General features: G+C 40.0%; 1 protein-coding gene across 1 annotated transcript in view; it reads right to left on the bottom strand.

The window, feature by feature from the left end:
• The window catches only part of DNAH8 (dynein axonemal heavy chain 8), a 335116-nt gene that overhangs the window by 60696 nt on the left and 255449 nt on the right, over positions 1-18971 (bottom strand). Inside the window, exons 83-85 of the mRNA XM_069564262.1 lie at positions 8957-9030; positions 5943-6095; positions 5401-5556 (exon numbers count right to left, since the gene is read on the bottom strand). Coding sequence (XP_069420363.1) covers positions 5401-5556; positions 5943-6095; positions 8957-9030 — 383 coding nt within the window. The remainder of the gene's footprint in view (positions 1-5400; positions 5557-5942; positions 6096-8956; positions 9031-18971) is intronic.

Genomic DNA, 18971 nt, shown 5'->3' with positions numbered 1-18971 from the left:
GTGGGGGCTAATGGTGACCTCTTCCAAGAGGACTTATGTTGCATGCTGCACACCCCAGGACTGTGCTGCCCGTGCGCCTGTCCCCACAGCAGCCCACTCCTGACCCGCACCTCCACAGGAGACCCTTAAACACTCACAGGCAGGTCTGGTTCAGTCTCTTGTGGGGGTCACTGCTCCTTTCCCTGGGTCCTGGTGTGCACAAGGTTTTGTTTGCACCCTCCAAGAGTCTCTGGCGTGCATGAGAGAATGCACTGGTCACAATAAACACCCTCTTCCAATGATGCAAGAGACGACTCTACACATGGACATCACCATATGGTCAATGCCCAAATCAGATTGATTATATTCTTTTCAGCCAAAGATGAGAAGCTCTGTACAGTCAGCAAAAATAAAACCAGGAGCTGACTGTGGCTCAGATTATGAACTCCTTATTGCAAAATTCAGACTTTAAATTGAAGCAAGTAGGGAAAACCACTAGACCATTCAGATATGACCTAAATCAAATCCCTTATGATTATACAGTGGAAGTGAGAAATAGATCCAAGGGATTAGATCTGATAAACAGAGTGCCTGAAGAATGACAGATGGAGGTTCGTAACATTGTACAGGAGATGGTGACCAACACCATCCCCCCAAAAGAAATGCAGCAAGGCAAGATGGTTGTCTGAGGAGGCCTTACAAATAGCTGAGAAAAGAAGAGAAGCAAAAGGCAAAGGAGAAAGGGAAAGCTATACCCATCTGAATGCAGAGTTCCAAAGGATAGTAAGGAGAGATTTTTAAAAAATTAAAAAAAGAAAGCCTTCTTAAGTGAACAATGCAAAGAAATAGAGGAAAACAATAGAATGGGAAAGACTAGAGATCTCTTTGGAAAAGGAAGTGGCAAGCCACTCCAGTGTTCTTGCCTGGAGAATCCCAGGGACAGGGAAGCCTGTTGGGCTGCCGTCTATGGGGTTGCACAGAGTCAGACATGACTGAGGCGACTTAGCAGCAGAGATCTCTTCAAGAAAATTAGAGATACCAAGGGAACATTTCATGCAAAGTTGGGCAAAAAGACGGAAACAGCAAAGACCTAACAGAAGGAGAAGAGATTAAGAAGAGGTGGCAAGAATACACAGAAGAACTATAGAAAAAAGGTCTTCATGACCCAGATAACCACAATGGTGTGATCACTCACCTAGAGTCAAACATCTTGGAGTGTGAGGTCAAGTGGGCCTTAGGAAGCATCATTACAAACAAAGCTAGTGGAGGTGATGGAATTCCAGCTGAGCTATTTCAAATCTTAAAAGATGATGCTGTCATACTGCTGCACTCAATATGCCAGCAAATTTAGAAAACTCAGCAGTGGCCACAGGACTAGAAAAGGTCAGTTTTCATTCCAATCCCAAAGAAAGACAATGTCAAAGAATGTTCAAACTATTGCACAGTTGCAATCATTTCACATGCTAGCAAGGTAATGCTCAAAACCCTTCAAGCTAGTCTTCAACAGGATGTGAACCAAGAACTTCCAGATGTTCAAGCTGGGTTTAGAAAAGGCAGAGGAACCAGAAATCAAATTGCCAGCATCTATTGGATCATAGAAAAAGCAAGAGAATTCAAGAAAATCATCTACTTCCACTTCATCGACTATGCTAATGCCTTTGACAGTGTGGATCAAAAAACTATGGAAAACTCTTAAAGAGATGGAAATATCAGACCATCTTAACTGCCTCCTAAGACATTTACATGCAGGTCAAGGAGTAACAGAATTGGACATCAAACAACGGACTGGTTCCAAATTGGGAAAGGAGTTCGTCAAGGCTGTATATTGTCAACCTGCTTATTTACCTTATATGCAGAGTACATCATGCAAAATGCCAGGCTGGATGAAGCACAAGCTGGAATCAAGATTGCTGGAAGAAATATCAATAATCTCAGATACACAGATGACACCACCCTCATGGCAGAAAGTGAAGATGAACTTAAGAACCTCTTGATGAAAGTGAAAGAGGAGAATGAAAAAGCTGGCTTAAAATTCAACATTCAAAAAACTAAGATCATGATATCTGGTCCCATCATTTCATGGCAAATGATAGGGAAAGAATGGAAATAGTGGCAGATTTTATTTTCTTGGGCTCCAAAACCACTGTGGACAGTTACTGCAGCCATGAAATTAAAAGGTGCCTGCTTCTTGGAAGGAAAGCTATGACAAACCTAAAAGTCGCTCAGCAGTGGCCTACCCTTTGCGAACCCATGGATTATACAGTCCATGGAAGTCTCCGGGCCAGAATACTGGAGTAGGTAGCCTTTCCCTTCTCCAGGGGATCTTTCCAACCCAGGGATTAAACCCAGGTATAGACAACATATTAAAAAGCCAAGCTATCACTTTGCCAACAAAGGCCCATATCGTCAAAGCTATGGTTTTTCCAGTAGACCTGTATGGATGTGAGAGTTGGACCATAAAGAAGGTTGGGCACCAAAGAACTGATGCTTTGGAACTGTGGTGTTGGAGAAGACTCTTGAGAGTTCCTTGGACAGAAAGGAGATCAAACCAGTTAATCCCAAAAGAAATAAACCCTGAATACTCATTGGAAGGACTGATGCTGAAGCTGAAGCTCCAATACTTTGGCCACCTGATGTGAAGAGCTGACTCATTGGAAAAGACCCTGATGCTGGGAAAGACTGAGGGCAGGAGGAGAAGGGTGACAGCGGACGTTTTGTCTAACTGAAAAACATTTAAAACATTTCTCTAATTGAAACTAGGAGAGGGGAAATGCTTGAATTACCCACACTCCTTGCGTAATCATAGAGCTGGACAACAGAATGTTAGAAATGGGAAAAATCTTGAAAGATCACTTCCTTCTACCTTGAAACACAGATGGGGAAACAGAGGCCCCAAAAGGGACAAAACTGGACCAACCCTATGTAGCTAACTGATGTCACAAGAAGTCTAAAGCCCAGGCCTCCTGACTCTCTATGAAGTGCTCTAATACACTATGATCGGATTTTAAGAGATCTTCACAATATTTTTTTTTTAATAGACATGCCACTGTGAACTTCATGGCCCTAGTAGTAGAGATTATTTTTGTTAGTTTTAATCCAAATACAAGTCACGTTAAGTGCAAGTACACTTTGGTTCCATGACTGGCCCAGAGTCCTTTTCTTCTTTTTAGCACTTGGATAATGGCCACTAAAAACACAGATTGCCGTCTTGACTGTATGGAAAATACCCGCAATCGTCTATCCATGATAAGCATGGTGGAAAAGTTGAATCACTACTAGGAAAGAATCATAAAATTTACTGTTTGTGAATTGGGCATTAAATATCAGAGTTAAAGCAATATTTGTATTAGAGTGTGATAAGGTCTAGCAAACCCAACAATTCCCAGATAAGAATGTATGAAATCGGCTTCAGTGACTTGAAAACCATAATTTACAATCAATCCAGAGGCCACAGTGGAACTTAGTAAAAATAACCACCCACAAAGCATTTATTCTGACTTTAACTTCTCAGGGTGGGAGACAGAGAAACACCAGTTGTCCCTTGGCACTGCCCTCTCAGCTGGGCAGTGTTTTCCTGGTAAAGTGGAGGCAACAGGGAACCTGTGGGTAACACGCCCAGTATTTCCTGGGGTGGGCACCCAATTCCCCTCCAGTTTTGGGCAGGGCAGGGAAAGACAAGGTCAAGCTCTGCTGGCCGCTGGGCACAGTTGAATCATGACTCCTGGTTCAAACCAATTGATTTATTTTGTCCTCACTCCAACTTCAGGAAAAGAAGAAATGTAGGAAAGAATTCAAGGAGCCCCTATCTCTCTGTGAAATCAGGAGTGAATCAAGTACATTAAAATTACACAGCCTGGACTTCCCCGGTAGTCCAGAGATTAAGAATATGCCTGCCAATGCAGGGGACACAGGTTCAATCCTTGGTCCAGGAAGATTCCACATGCTACAGGGCAACTAAGCCATAGCGCTACAGCTATGGAGCCCACGAGCTCAAGAGCCCATGCTCTGTCACAATGAGAGAAGCCCATGCACCACAACTCTCTCTAATAACTCCCACTCACCACAACTAGATAAAGCCTGTGTCCAGCAACGAAGATCCAGTGCAGCCAAAAGCAAATAAATTACTAATTTTAAAAATTATATAGCTTTCAAATACAGAACAAAATCCAAAATCCAAAAATAGAACAAAGTGGTGACAAATGAAAAAACAAAAACCAGAACCCATGGAGACATTGCTGGGTAGCCACATAGTACAAGCAAATCGGAAAGAATCTGAAGAAGACAGCCGACCCCTGTGACTCATCTTCCAAACACCATGACCACCACTGTCCCAGTGGGGACGAGGGTTAAAACATACTTGCATCCAAGGCAGGCAACATGGGGTGTGACTCCTGGATTCACCATTTCAGTTCAGTTCAGTTCAGTCGCTCAGTCGTGTCCGACTCTTTGCGACCCCATGATTCGCAGCACGCCAGGCCTCCCTGTCCATCACCAACTTCCGGAGTTGACTCAGACTCACGTCCATCGAGTCTGTGATGCCACCCAGCCATCTCATCCTCGGTCGTCCCCTTCTCCTCCTGCCCCCAGTCCCTCCCAGCATCAGAGTCTTTTCCAATGAGTCAACTCTTTGCATGAGGTGGCCAAAGTACTGGAGTTTCAGCTTTAGCATCATTCCTTCCAAAGAACTCCTTTGGATCTCCTTGCAGTCCAAGGGACTCTCAAGAGTCTTCTCCAATACCACAGTTCAAAAGCATCAATTCTTCGGTGCTCAGCCTTCTTCACAGTCCAACTCTCACATCCATACATGACCACAGGAAAAACCATAGCCTTGACTAGACAGATTCACCATTTAGGAAGGACCTTGACCTCTCTGAGTCTCAATTTCCTCATTTTCCAGATGGTGATAAATCCTACCCTGAAAGGTGGTTATTAGCATTACATGAGATGGTATATACAACATTGCCAAATGTCTCTGAGTCTCAATTACCTCACTTTGCAGATGGTGATAAATCCTACCCTGAATGGTGATTGTTAGTATTACATGAGATGGTACAGAGAACACTGCTGGACAGCATAGGCAACTTTCAAGATCCAGTTCCTATCAGCGCAATTCGTTTGTTCATCCCACAAACATTTATTGAGCTCTGGCAATGCTGCAGCTGCTGCTGTGACAAGCGGAGACCCAGCAGTTACAAAAGGACAGTCGTTGCTCTGGAGAATCTTACACTCTGGGGTCGAGGTGGGGGATGGGGGCAGGAAGATGCTTTCAATACATAAGCAAATATGCACATCCTGTGCCAGGTGGGGAAAAAGTGCCGTGAAGGAAAAAGAAAGTGAGGTGAGGACACCAGACGTGGAGCAGGGGGGCAAGCATAACGTCGTTAGTGTCTTCTAAAAGCGCAAACGGTTCCCAGAAGTTACCTGCACAGTGGAGTGCAAAAACGCTACAGCGTAAAGCATTGGCTTCCACATGGGCAAATTACTGATATCCAGAAGGTCTTGATTAATTCCGGCAAATGTTCTTTTCAGACCTGCGCGAACGCCTTGGGGTGGCTCATTAGTGAATTTGAGAGAAGTCTGTCATAAAAAACAAACAGTGAAAAATAAAAATGTAAATAGTACTTTTGTTTCTATAAATTACTGTGAAGGATAAAATAGAAATGACAAGACATCAGAAAACAATATGCTTGTGGTAAATAAAAAGGCACCGTGTAAACTAGTTACATGGATCAGAGCTAAAACCCAATAAATTAATACCAAGTCTTATCATTCTCCTGTGGGAATATTTACTATATAACCTTGGTGATTATAGTCAAGATTTTGATGATAATGGCATTAAGATTTTACAATACAGACTTGACCCAAAAAAGCCCGTTACGTTTGCCATCTTTCAGTAATGACAGAAGTGGCATCTTCATTTGTATAACTCTCAAGGAAAAGACACTCGTCTCATAGTAACAAACCTGAAGCAATGTAATGGGAAACCGAACGTGCGGCTCGGTAGTTATCCACACTCGGAAAGTATCATCGATGGTTTCTGTGATGGTTAAAGTCTCCAGCAATTCTTCCATGAATTCCAGGCCAAGGTGACAATTCTGCAGTAAAACCCAGCCACCCTGTATTCAAAAATGACTTCATGTTAATTCCTCATAACTTTTTTGCTATGATTTAAATAAAACAAAGTGTACATACAAATATTTTTTGAACTTTTGCTCGGGGTATGTGAATACTCTGTTTTAAGCACATATATGTTAATGGAATTATTATACGTCAATACAAACTTTTTTTCCCTGCTTCTGGTAAAGCTGGTTACTTGGAATCAAGCGGCTTAAAAATGACTGTTACTCTGTCACCCCTGGTTCAGAAGGGAACAGAAATTAAAACGAAGTCAGACTTTATTAAGTACAGTGTGTGCACCATCTAATGGTGGGAACGGGTATTTTGGAATTTGTAACTTGTCCTGCCTAAGGTAAATCAGAAGGGACTCAAGCCAAAGCCAAGCCATCCACTGTCACAAAGAGATGCACATGACCTCATGAAAGCTGGAGGAGTTGACGAAAATTCATCAACAATCAAGTTAGGAAGAAAAGAGAGAACTTTAATAGAGCCAAACTGAGGATTATAGCCTGGGAGACAGACTCAGAGGCTATGACTGTCCCACCTGTTAGAAGTCAAAGACACAGGCATACACATTTTCAAGACAAAGGATCATACATCAAAATGACATGCTGACATTTCACATGAAGTTCACCCAAAGATACACAGTCCAGGTAAGCATATACAAAGACATGCTAATCTTTAAGAAGCTACATTGTTAGTGTCAAAGAAATGGGAAAAAGTAAACCTCATCTTTGCATTGGAGCAGGCATCCCCACCCCAGAGGAGGTCTGGCTGATGCATAATGCAGACACAGACTGCACAGGGGAGGCAAGAGGCCCAAACGAGCAGCCAGAGCCAATTTTACAGTATAATTTTCTTCTCCTTCCTTGAAATACAAATTTTACTTCACCAGAGGCAATACATTTGGTGACATTTGCTACCAGTATTCTTGCCTGGAAAATCCTATCTACAGAGGAGCCTGGTGGGCTACAGTCCATGGGGTCGCAGAGTTGGACACAACTGAGTGACTGAGCATGCCTGCTACCGTAATACTAAATCCTTTTTAAAATTTTATTTCTTTTTCATGGAAGGATAATTGCTTTACAACATTGTGTTGGTCTCTGCCATACATCAACATGTATCAGCCATAGGTATACATATGTCCCCTCCCTCTTGAACCTCCCTCCCACCTCCCACCCCAATATTAAATCTTATTCTTTGTCATCTCTCCTCCCAGATGTTCCTGAAACCACAAAATTTATTAAGCACTATCTAAATATTGATAAAACCTTAACAATATGTCATATAACCATCACAGTTCTATAAGAACATAGTTTACTAGCCAGCTGATGCTTTGATATACTTTATGCAACAACATCAAATAAATACAGCTACAAGTTATTGAGCTCAGTATACATATGGTAAGGCATATATATTATGCCTATACTGAAAGAGAAAATACAACTCAGATTGGCTTAAATAGCAAAGGGGACTTTTTGGTCTAGACAACCAGATCGTCAAGAAGATGAACTTCATGATCAGAACTCTGGGTCCTTGTGGATCCAGTTACTCTCTGATTCCCTGCTCTGAATTCCACAATGTCAGCTTTATCCTAAATCTTTCAAGTGACGATGTGGCTGTACCTGTTCATGCTTTGTCTGTATTATTTCTGTTATTTGTTTTGCTTTGTTTTTGCCTATGCCACATGGCATGTGGGATCTTAGTTCCCCAACCAGGGATCAAACGCACACCCCCTGCACTGGAAGCTCGGAATCTTAACCATTAGACAGCCAGGGAAGTTCTGTTTGTTTTTTTATAATGCCAATATTATCAGTATTTATCCCACCTTGAGACACAGAACACAGAAGTTATAAAAAAACTAATATTCCAAAGAAAGTTGATGTGAATGCTGTATTCAAATGTAAAAGCTTCTCACTCATGGAAACTAAAGAAATTATTTAAGGCCCAAAGTCAAACAGTCAGATCATTCAACAGAGTGAATCATTTTATCTGAGTAAAAATAATTATATATAATTGCTTTGGTATATATAAATTAAATACCATATATTATTGAATTTAATTAACTGATAAAGATTAAGGCTTAGGGCACTTGAGAATTAATGGTTAGCCTGAAAACTTGATGACCCAAGCAGAGTTTTAGCCCATTAACCCTCTCCAGTCATTAATTCCCAGGGAAAAGTTGCTAGGGACATTATGAGATCAAAAGCTTAAAAATAAACCAAGATCTTATTTTACTTTTATAAATGGTGCAATTTCTTATTGCTGCTGAAACTGCTATCAACCAAGCTTTTCTAGAAAATTAATGACCTGTGTATTTATTAGGTGTGATGAAAAATATTTCTCAACATTCCATCCAGCTTGCAATTTTCAGTAAAAACTGTTATCAATATTTAAACATAACACCCTCAAATATTTCTTATTTGCCCGAAACTATCCATTAATGAAAAATGAAAGGCTCACTTTAACCGAAAATTGAAATTTGACTGTCTCAATCTGTCACTTCTTAAGCACTATCTATTAATATTAGATCATGACATTCCAAGACTGCTAGAGCTGCATTCTTTATGAACCAGAAAGTGTATCTGCCAAATTACCAAAAAATATTTAGTGAAAATAAAAATGGAGCATATGCTCTAGAAAATGGAACAAGTTTTGTGGGGATGTCAGGAGCCAACTAGCTGGAGGTTCAAAATCCTTAAGTAATCAATGTTTACTCTATATGCATAAACAAAAATGGAAAATTGAGCATCACAGGAAGAACACTCTACCCATCATGGAGGTGGTGCTAGGTAGACCAGATGGCCAGAGGAATCATATCAAGAAAGTTGCATGAAGAGTCGTTTCCATTGCTACATACCTGCTGCATTGACATCTGAATCAGCTTTCGAGCATGTACTTCTTGTCCTTGCCCCATTGAGATAGTTCTGCATTCTGTAATACAGAAGGATCACTATGATAAAATGTAAATTATATACCAGGATTGGGATGAAAAATTAATTGCTGAATTGTCATAGCCTCCCTCCCTCTATGGCTTCTAAGGATATTCTGCTATTCAAATAAGTCTGGCTTTTGGTTGTGTTGATGAGAGAAAGGAGTGGAGCAGACTGGAGGCACTACATGGAAAAGGAAAGAATGAGAGAAAGACAAAAGGCATGAAGCAGAGCTTTTAAAGAGTTCTGGGGTCTTTGGAGATAATGAGGAGACAGACTGATGGGGAGAGTCAGCTGCAACGTTATCACAGGTATTTAGAAGGAAAGAGGATTTCTCAGTTTTGCTCTATGTTTTGATTAGAATAATTTTTTGGTGTTTTAGCAGATGTCTCAGTAAAGATTGGCTACCAATCATTTTATTCTTTTACGACGTCAAGCTTGCAGTGTTTTGTCTGTCTGACTGTTCGGGTTTTGTTTGCCCATTTGTCCATTTTCTGAGATGGAACTCGTAGCAATTCATCCCCATGAGGACTATATTCAGGAGTAACTGCTCCTCAGGATCAAATCCTCTTGGAACTGAGAAAAAGGAGCCTGAAGAAAAAAGTGGCAACCACTCCAAGATTAGAGATGTGATTATAATTCAGCAGAATCTACACTATTTAGGCTTGTTAGTGAGTTTGATGTCCCAGGTGGAGAACCACACTTGTGCCTGTCATATGAATTCACCAAATTGTAGAAGTCTCTGAATCATACTTGGGAAACTGGAATTGGAAATTAACTTTGAAGTAAGCTTTTATGGACCCAGGTCTTCTTTAATTTTAGAGGCATGATCTCTAGATCTCTAGAGGCACAGGGAAAGAAGGTCAGTGGAGATGCTGTGAAGCAATGCATGCTTTTGACTTACTCTACTGGATCAGCCCAAGTCCTCAGAAAAATGGGCTGCCGTGGTTGGGCAAACAATGAGGCTGATTTGGAAACTGCTGGTAGAAGCTACAGAGAATGAGAAAAATTCACAGGCTGGAGACAGCAGCATGTCAGGAACCAGGGAAGAAACTGCCAGGGCACACCATTTAACATATAGCACCATGGGATTAACGGCCAGGGATTCCGTGAGTGCTGGTAGGGTGTAGCATTAGAATTATTTGTGGACTCAGGGTCACAGGGTGAAACTTGGCAGTGTGTGCCTGAGAGAGGATTGGCAGAGCACTGCTTGAAGAACTAGGAAGTGCAATTGTCCATAGGTCACTGAACACAGCTGGATTCTCCCAACAAAGCCCTCATGAATCTCTCCTGCTGAAGGGGAACTAGGCACTGTTCCCAGGGCATATGAGAAGAACCCACAAACCCTACAAAAGAAGAAAAGGAAGGTGGAACTCGAATGGAAGGAGGCTGTGAATTGTACAAAGAGACACTGAGTCTCTCTTGTTTTGGAAGAACCCACAAGTGTTGGGTAGGCCAATGGAGGAAGGTGTGATATGGACAGTAAGTATTAACACAAGAGCGTGAGCCATAATCTATCTCCTCTGCCCTTCCGACTCTTCTGTGATACACTGTTTAAAAGGAAGAACTAGTTTTTGTTCAGGGGTAGCCTGAGTTTCTTGTCTCGACCTGGGTAAGAGGTCAAGAAGATACTTAAAGGCATCCCTTCAAAATAAACCCAGAGTCTGAATGTGACCCCTTCTGGATGTCTACACTCTCATGCCCCTAGTCCATCACCTCATGCCTGTATTCTTGCAGGAGCCTGCTCACTGGTGACCTCTCTCCCACTCTTTCTCCTACTAGTTATTCTTCCCACAGCAGACAGAGGGATTTGATTGAATCCCGAATCAGATTACGTCCACCCTCTGCTCAGAAACATCTGACGGTGTCTCATTTCATTCTGTGCAAAATTCAGAATCCAATTCAAATTCTGACCTCTATGACCCTACACAAATGGGTCCCATTGCTCCCGCAATCTACACACACACACTTTTTAGGATCCCACCACAATTCACTCACTCTTCTCCAATTGCACGGGCCTCCTCCCTCATGTCATCGTCAAACTGAGGTGGTTTTACTTCTTTTCCAGTGTGAATGCCATTTATTTCTTCCTTTGGTCTGACTAAAACTTCCACTACAGTGCTGAGTAGAAGTGCCAAGTAGACATTCTTCTCTTGCTCCTGATGTTTTGGGGAAAATATCCCATCTTTCAGCATTAAGCATGATGTTAGCTGTGGGTTTCTGTAGGTGCCCTTCATCAGGTTGAAGAAGTTCCCTTTTATTCCTAGTTTGTTGAGGGCTTTCATCATGAAAGAATGTTGGATTTTTTTTCAATGCTTTTTCTGCAACTATTGAGATAACCGTGTGATTTTTTGTTCTTTATTCTATTAATATGGGGTATGAAGTGAAGTGAAGCTGCTCAGTCGTGTCCGACTCTTTGCAACCCCATGGACTGTAGCCTACAAGGCTCCTCTATCCATGGAATTTTCCAGGCAAGAGTACTGGAGTGGGTTGCCATTTCCTTATCCAGGGGATCTTCCTGAGCCAGGGATTAAACCCAGATCACCCTCATTGCAGGCAGACACTTTACTGTCTGAGCCACCAGGGAAATATGTGGCATTACATTGATTAATTTTCATATGTTGAACCAACCTTGTATTCTTGGGGTAAATCCACTTGGTCATGGTGTATAATTCATTTTGTGTGGTACTGAATTCAACAGCATTTTGTTGAGAACTTTTGCTTTTATAATTAGCAGGATATTGGTTTCCGTCTACTGTCTTTGTCTAGATTTGGTATCAGAGTAACATGGTCTCATAGAATGAGTTGGGAAGTAATCTCTCCTCTTTTATTTTTTGGAAAGAACTGGTGTTATTCATTAAACATTTGGTAGAATGTGAAGGCCTCTAGTCCTGGATTTCCTACAAATCAATCTTTTTACTTCTCAAAGCTCTATTTGGGTTTTCTATTTTTTCCTTAGTCAGTTTCAGTAGTTTTCTCTTTCTGATAATTTGCCCATTTCATCTAGGTTATCTGTCTAATTTGTTGGCATAATTGTTCATAGTATTCTGTATGATCTTTTCTATTTTTTCAAGTCAATAGTGATGTCCCCTGATCAAAGAAATTTTCACATATTGAGGTATGGGAAAGTCATTCTGACTCATACATGAGTTTACTTGAACTTAATGCTAACTAAAACAGCCTGTTTGTGGCTGTTTTACATACACTGTACATTAGCTCTAACTGTCAGAGAAAAGGGTACATTGACCAGAATTAAAGAATGCATTAGAAATAAAAATTTCATAAATTCTTCCCTTCCTGAGATGATAGTGCCAGTACTTCATCAATGATGAGGCTCCCTTCCCAGGTGTCAAGGTATACTGACTTGCTATACTGTACTTGCTAACCTGTTTTTTTCTTGAAACCTTGAAGGAATGTGTCCTGACTTGTTTGATGCTGACTTTGATGTCCTGTTTGATGTTCTTTGTTCTGACAAGATATGAAACGATGCTGAAAGCCATGCTTCTCTGGAGCAGCTCCTCTCACTTATCTGAGAGCTGCCAGTCCTCAGTCTGGCTCAAATAAAACTCTTTTCTATTCCTATTATAGTTTGTCCATTGATTATTTTCACTGACATCCCTCTTTCATTCCTGATTTAGTTATCTTAAGTCTTCTCATCTTTATTCTTGGTCGGTTAGGGCAAAAGTTTGTCAATTTTGTTGATCTTTTCAAAGCAAATCCACTTGGTTGATTGATGCTTTGTTGTTTTTAACCCTCTCTTGCATTTTTTTCACTCAGATACTTATTATTTCCTTCCTTTTGGTTGCTTCAGGTTTAGTTTGCTCTTCTTTCCTTGGTTTCTTAAAGTGGAAGCTTTAGTTATTGATCTGCAATCTTTCTTCATTTTTAAAATAGGTTGATAAATATTTGATAAATTTCTGAATAGTCTGGAAAAACTAGATTGATTGACGTTGGAATAGTGAGGAAGCTTCGCACTTGAGGAAGTTCAAAAGACAAAGACCAGTGAGAGAAGAGGCAGTGCAGGCTGAATTTCCAGGGAGAGCGGGGAAGGCTGCCAGGAAGGACATCATGATGGGGACTGCCGTAAGGAGGCAGGATGCAGAGGATGTTGCAGGAATTGTTTTTGCAGGTATAGCAGCATAATTGTCCTTTGGTGGTATGGGACGTTTTCATTTTCTGGTTTGCAGACTTTTTCCCCCCCCTTTTTTTTTGCTGCTTGGTTACATTTGAAAGACCTTTAGGAAGATTTCAACTGCTTTTCTGTTTCTTTCCAAAATTTGACTTGAGTGTCTTTCACATCTCCTCTTTCTTTTTAAAATTTTTTTAAAAATCAGATTAAATGATATATGTTTATAGTGAAAGCTTTGTAAAATATAGGAGACTACAAAGAAGAAAACAAAAATCACCAATATCCTTCCAGAGAGATCTACACTCTAATCATCTCAGTGCACAATCCGCAATCACTTACCCTCATTTCAAAATTCAAAGCACTCTGAAAACTGACAGCTTTGCCACAAAATCACTTTGGTGGTAAAAGCTGACCTGAATGGATATGAGCCTATTTATAGTCTTTATTTATCCCTATCTTTATAAATATTAATATTTTCATCTGTGATGTATTATATAATACATGAAATATTACTTTTCTAAAAGCTGGACAATTCTAATTTCTGCAGTGCATCTGACTGCAAGAGCTTTCAATAAGAGATTACAGACCTATCCATATTAAAAATTATATATATATGTACAATAATACATATACATGCCGTTTTATATATCTACTTCTTAAATATGTTGTATTTTATTGTCATTAAACATTACTGATAAACAGTTTTTAATGGCAGCACAATGTTCCATCATGTTAATGCATTCTTGCCAAGTTAGCCACTATCCTTTTGTATATTTGAGACATTCCTAATTTTTTAATACTATAAATAGCACTAGACTTAACATCCTTGTAAATGAATCTTAGTGTGCATCTTTCAGTTTGTTTTATGATAAATTGGTATGTGTAGAATAGTTGGGAAAAAGCACTCAAACATTTTAAAGATTCATGGTGTATATGAAAAAGGACTGCCAGTGTCTCCAGCTGAAATAGAATATTGCAATTCCCAACCTACACTTCTACCTTTTCTTTGGAAACTGGGCAGGGCCCTGTGGAGCCCTCCCAGTTACAGAAATCTTTCCTTATCTGTAAGAAAAAGGCTTTTTTCCAGACCTTCCCTGAGATCCAAAGGGCAAACTCAAACAGTTACTGATTAGGGAAGTGAGGAAATGCAGAAACAAAAGAAACGTAGTCTGAAACACTTCGTGCAGGACTTTCCTAGTGGTCCAGGGGCTGAGAATCAGCCTGCTAATGCTGGGGACATGGATTCGATCCCCGATCTGGGAAGATCCCACACGCCGCAGGGCAGCTAAGCCTGTAGCTCCACAACTACTGAGCCTGTGTGCTGCAGCTGCTGAAGTCTGCGCCCCCTAGAGTCCATGCTCTGCATCAAGAGAAGCCACGACAGTGAGAAGCCAGTGCATTGCGACTAAAGAGTAACCGCCACTCGCCCACGTACAGCAACAAAGATCCAGAGCAGCCAAAAATAATTAATTTTTTTTAAAAAAGAAACCATAGCCCAGAGATAAAGAGTCGTTATTTCCTCCTAAAGGGGTATACGTAACAATATATCTTGGAGCTTTTTCTTACAGGAATTATTGCCCCACCTAAGCAGAGGATGGTAACTTCAGGCCGAGCACACGGTTCCTGGAGCACCACCCTGTTACCTCACCGCCAGCCAATCAGAAAAAAGTCCTACACCCTGCAGCCCTCACCCCAAATTTTGCCTTTAAAAACTCTTCCCTGAAAACCATCAGGAAGTTTAGGTCTTTTGAGAACAAGCCACCCACACTCCTTGTTTGGTCCTTGCAATTAACCTTTCTCTGCTCCAAACTCTGACCTTTCCGTTTGTTTGGCCTCACTGTGCATCAGGCACATGAGCTTGGATTCAACAGCAATTTGTGTTTTAATTTTATTTGCGGCGCTTTTGACATACCAAAGTTTGAAAACTTCATCCAAACTTCTTTTCCTCTGATTTTGGATTCTGGTATTACGATTAAGGAAATCTTAGCCACTCCAGTAGTATCAACATATTCTTTTATAGTTCAAATCTTTTAAAACCTTAATCAACCTAGAATGTACTTTAGAGCTTAATCTGAGGTAAGATTCTTGCTTTCTTCTAAAGTTAACCTGCTATGGCAACACTGTTTATTGACTAGCCCATTTTTCTTCCACTGATTTGAAATGTGAATCTCATCACAGGCTAAGCTATTGTATATACTAGAGTCTAATTTGGGGCCTTTCATTTTGCTCTATTGATCTGTTTATCTACTCTGAGCCAGTTCCTCACTGATTAAATTATTGCAATTTGATAAAGTTTAGAAATCTGATTGGGCTTGTTCTCCACATTCTTCTTTTTCCTTTTCAAGCTGTCTTGGCTATTGTTGTCCATTTATTACTCTAGATGATCTAAGATCCCTCTACTATCCAATTAGGGGGAAAATGATGTTGGAATTTCAATTAGACTTGCATTCAATTTATAGATTAATTTAGAGACTATTGACATCTTTACAATACTGAATCTTTATAATGGGGATGTGGTTTAACTCTCTATTTAATTTATCCTACTTTCATGCCTTTAAGAAAGTTTTATAGTTTTCTTCTAATAGGTATTCTAAAGATTATTTCTCAGTTTTATTTTTATTGAGATACTGAATGGGATTTTTACATTTCAGAAGAATGTTTCATTGATTTTTAAAATATATTTATTTTTGTGACCAGCTACCTTACTAAAATACCCTGCTAAATCTAATAGCTTTTCAGTTGATTCATTTGTGTTCTTCAGTTAGACAATTACACTATCTGAGAATAATGATGGCTCTTGTCCCTCTTTTCCAGTAGTTATATCTTTTATTTATGATTCTTACAAAGCATTAGCTATATCCTCCACAGTAATACTAAATGAGAGTGGTGATAGCAGACATCTTTATCTTGTTCCTGACTTTAATGGGCATCACGTCTCTAGTTGTTCACCAGAAAGCATGAAGCTGTTTGAAGTTCATATTCACTATCATATTGATACAATAGTCTTCTGTTCCCATTTTTAAAAGCCAAATACAAATGCTGAATTTTCACAAAATGCCTTTTTAGCAATGATCAGGGTAATGGCAGCCTAAGGAAAAAGTCTTTCACTTGTTGTGATGAGATTTCTTAATACTGTGTCTTTCTCAGATTTGCCCATGCATCCTACTTGATCAAGGCATGCTGCTATTTTTTGCATTTTTTTATATTATGCTAAATTCTTCCTGCTTGCACTTAGATTAAGGTCCTTACATTTATATTAATAAATAGGATCAATCTGTTGTTTTCTTTCTTTGATATAGTGACTATCTTGGTCTGTTTTTTATATCAAGATAATGTTATTCCCTTAAAATACAGAGGAAAATGCATCCTATTTTCCTATGTTGTGAAATGGAATATAGAAAAGTTTTAAAGGACCTACCAAAAAAATCATTCAAGCTTAGTGTCTTTGCAGAAGTAATAATTTTAAAACTTGTAATTTTCCTCATCTTAATTATCGGTCCATTCAGACTTTTCAATTTTTTCCAAGAAATTTTTGTAAATTTATATTTTTCTACAAACATCCATTTTAATGAGATTTTTAAACTTTTTTTAACCATAACTATATATCATTATCTTGTTACTTTTTTCACCTGTATATACTTTATTTTACTCATTTTCTCATTTCTATTTTTGTTTGCTTGCATGTTCAGTCACTTCAGTTGTGTCTGACTCTTTGTGACCCCATGGACTGTAGCCCACCAGGCTTCTCTGTCCATGAGATTCTCCCAGCAAGAATACTGGAGTAGGCTGCCATGCTCTCCTCCACCAGGGATTGAACTCTCATCTCCTGTGTCTCCTGCACTGCAGGCAGATTCTTCACCGCTGAGCCACCAGGGAAGCCTAATTATTATTTGTAAGTTTATATTTCATTTGTCCTCTTTCATTCGTGTCTGGATTCTATTTTCAAATCCATTCTTCTTCTCCTTCACCCAAGCTCCTAGTAGGATTTTTCTCATGCTAATACCATCTGTTTTCTTCTTCTTTCCCAGGCATCCAGTGCTTTTGTGCCAAATTTATCTTCTCTGAATTTCTCAACACAGAGCCTGACATGTTCCATAGTGAGAAGTTCTCCTTTTTTTTTTTTTTTTTTCTATGAAAACCTATTTGATCTGGTCCCATCCCTCAAGTTGCTGTCAGGGAACTTGCTAATTCATCCTCTAAATCCACTGAGATGGTTGGATGGCATCACCGACTTGTTGGACATGGGTTTGGGTGGACTCCGGGAGTTGGTGATGGACAGGAAGGCTTGGTTCGTGGGGTCGCAAAGAGTCGGACACGGCTGAGCGACTGAACTGAACTGACTGACTGAAAGGCACTGAGGGGATGAAAAAAAGGCCACTGACAAGGGATTTGGGAGCCCTGAGGTTAAGTCCTGAATTATCTGCCACCAGCTAGTTCTCTGGCCTTGTTTCCAGACCTTAGTTTCCTCAGCTGTAATACAAGGCACTCGAATTCCAGGATTTTTCAGAATTTTGTGAACCTTGAGCACTTTATGATTATCTATTATCCAAATAAAACATCTCTAGTTGAGACTAGAGTAATATGTTATTCTGTCTACATAATAGTTTCATTTTACAGCTATTTGGGGAGTTTTTAACCCAAATCAGTGAACAGAATGATGCTTCCTAACATTCCTAAACATTCCTTTGCTCTAAAAAAAATGAGCAATGAGTTTCTTATAAACATCATTGGATCCTTCAGTGTTAAAATTAAATCTAATGTGTTTCCTAACAAAGTAATCAATAGAAGGTTGAACAATTGCTGGAAAAACTAAAGAAGTATCAAGAAATGGAATCACAAAATTGCCAAGCAAAGCAGTATGATACTGTGTAATAATACTAGGTGACAGCATTGTTCTGGCCTTATGTACTTATCTAAAGTTATAATCTCTCCCAAAGGAGACCCTGAATTATTTTCTTATTTCTGTTCTTACACCAATGTCCTAGACAACAGCATTGTTTTGAGGTAAATTTGAAATGGTAACTTCAGTGGGAACTGCCCCTCTTCTAGGAAGAGTATCCCCTTCTAAGAAATGCCCCCAACTCTAGGCTCCATATATGTGGTTCTTGCTATGAACCCATTTACACAGCAACCATTCATTGACTGGCCCAGAAAGGAGTACACAGCCAAAGGAAAACCAATGAGCTTCTTCCTTGGGTATTTGGACCTGGGACCAAGAGAGTAAGAGGAGTTTGCCTGGGTGAAAACAAATAGGGCCATCCCAGGTACAAAAGCCCCTCTGTGGTCCCCATTTCTTGTTTGTAGAAAAATGCTTTAGTCTCTTAGGCCTTCCCAGGGTTCCAAAATGCAGACTCAAGCACTTACTAATTGGAAACAAAGGAAGAGTAGTGGAGCAAAAGTAATGATAGCTTCAACAACAATCCTAACTTCTCAGGACTTCCCCAGCGGTCCAGTGGTTGAGGCTCCATGCTTCCACTGCAGGGAGCATGCGTTCAAGCTCTGGTTGGGGAACTAAGATCCCACATGCACATGATAAAGCCAAAAAACAAAGCAATCTTAGTTCCTCCTCAAGGAATATATATAACAGTCTGATGAATATCTTTGAGTTGTTAGGGACAAGCTAAGACCCTTGCCCAGATGGAGGGTGTATGACTACATGCAGTCCACAAGTATGGAGACACTGGACTGGCTGGAACCAAAAGGCTGATGATTAACTACTACCCTTTTACTTCACTATCAACCCATCAGAAGAAAGTCATGCACCCTGTAATTTCACTCTAAATGCTGTTTTTAAAAATCCTTTCCTCAAAATC

Source organism: Ovis canadensis, chromosome 20 (genome assembly GCF_042477335.2).
Source record: "Ovis canadensis isolate MfBH-ARS-UI-01 breed Bighorn chromosome 20, ARS-UI_OviCan_v2, whole genome shotgun sequence".
In the NCBI taxonomy this organism is placed as follows: domain Eukaryota; kingdom Metazoa; phylum Chordata; class Mammalia; order Artiodactyla; family Bovidae; genus Ovis; species Ovis canadensis.
This window is presented reverse-complemented; position numbering and strand designations above follow the sequence as displayed.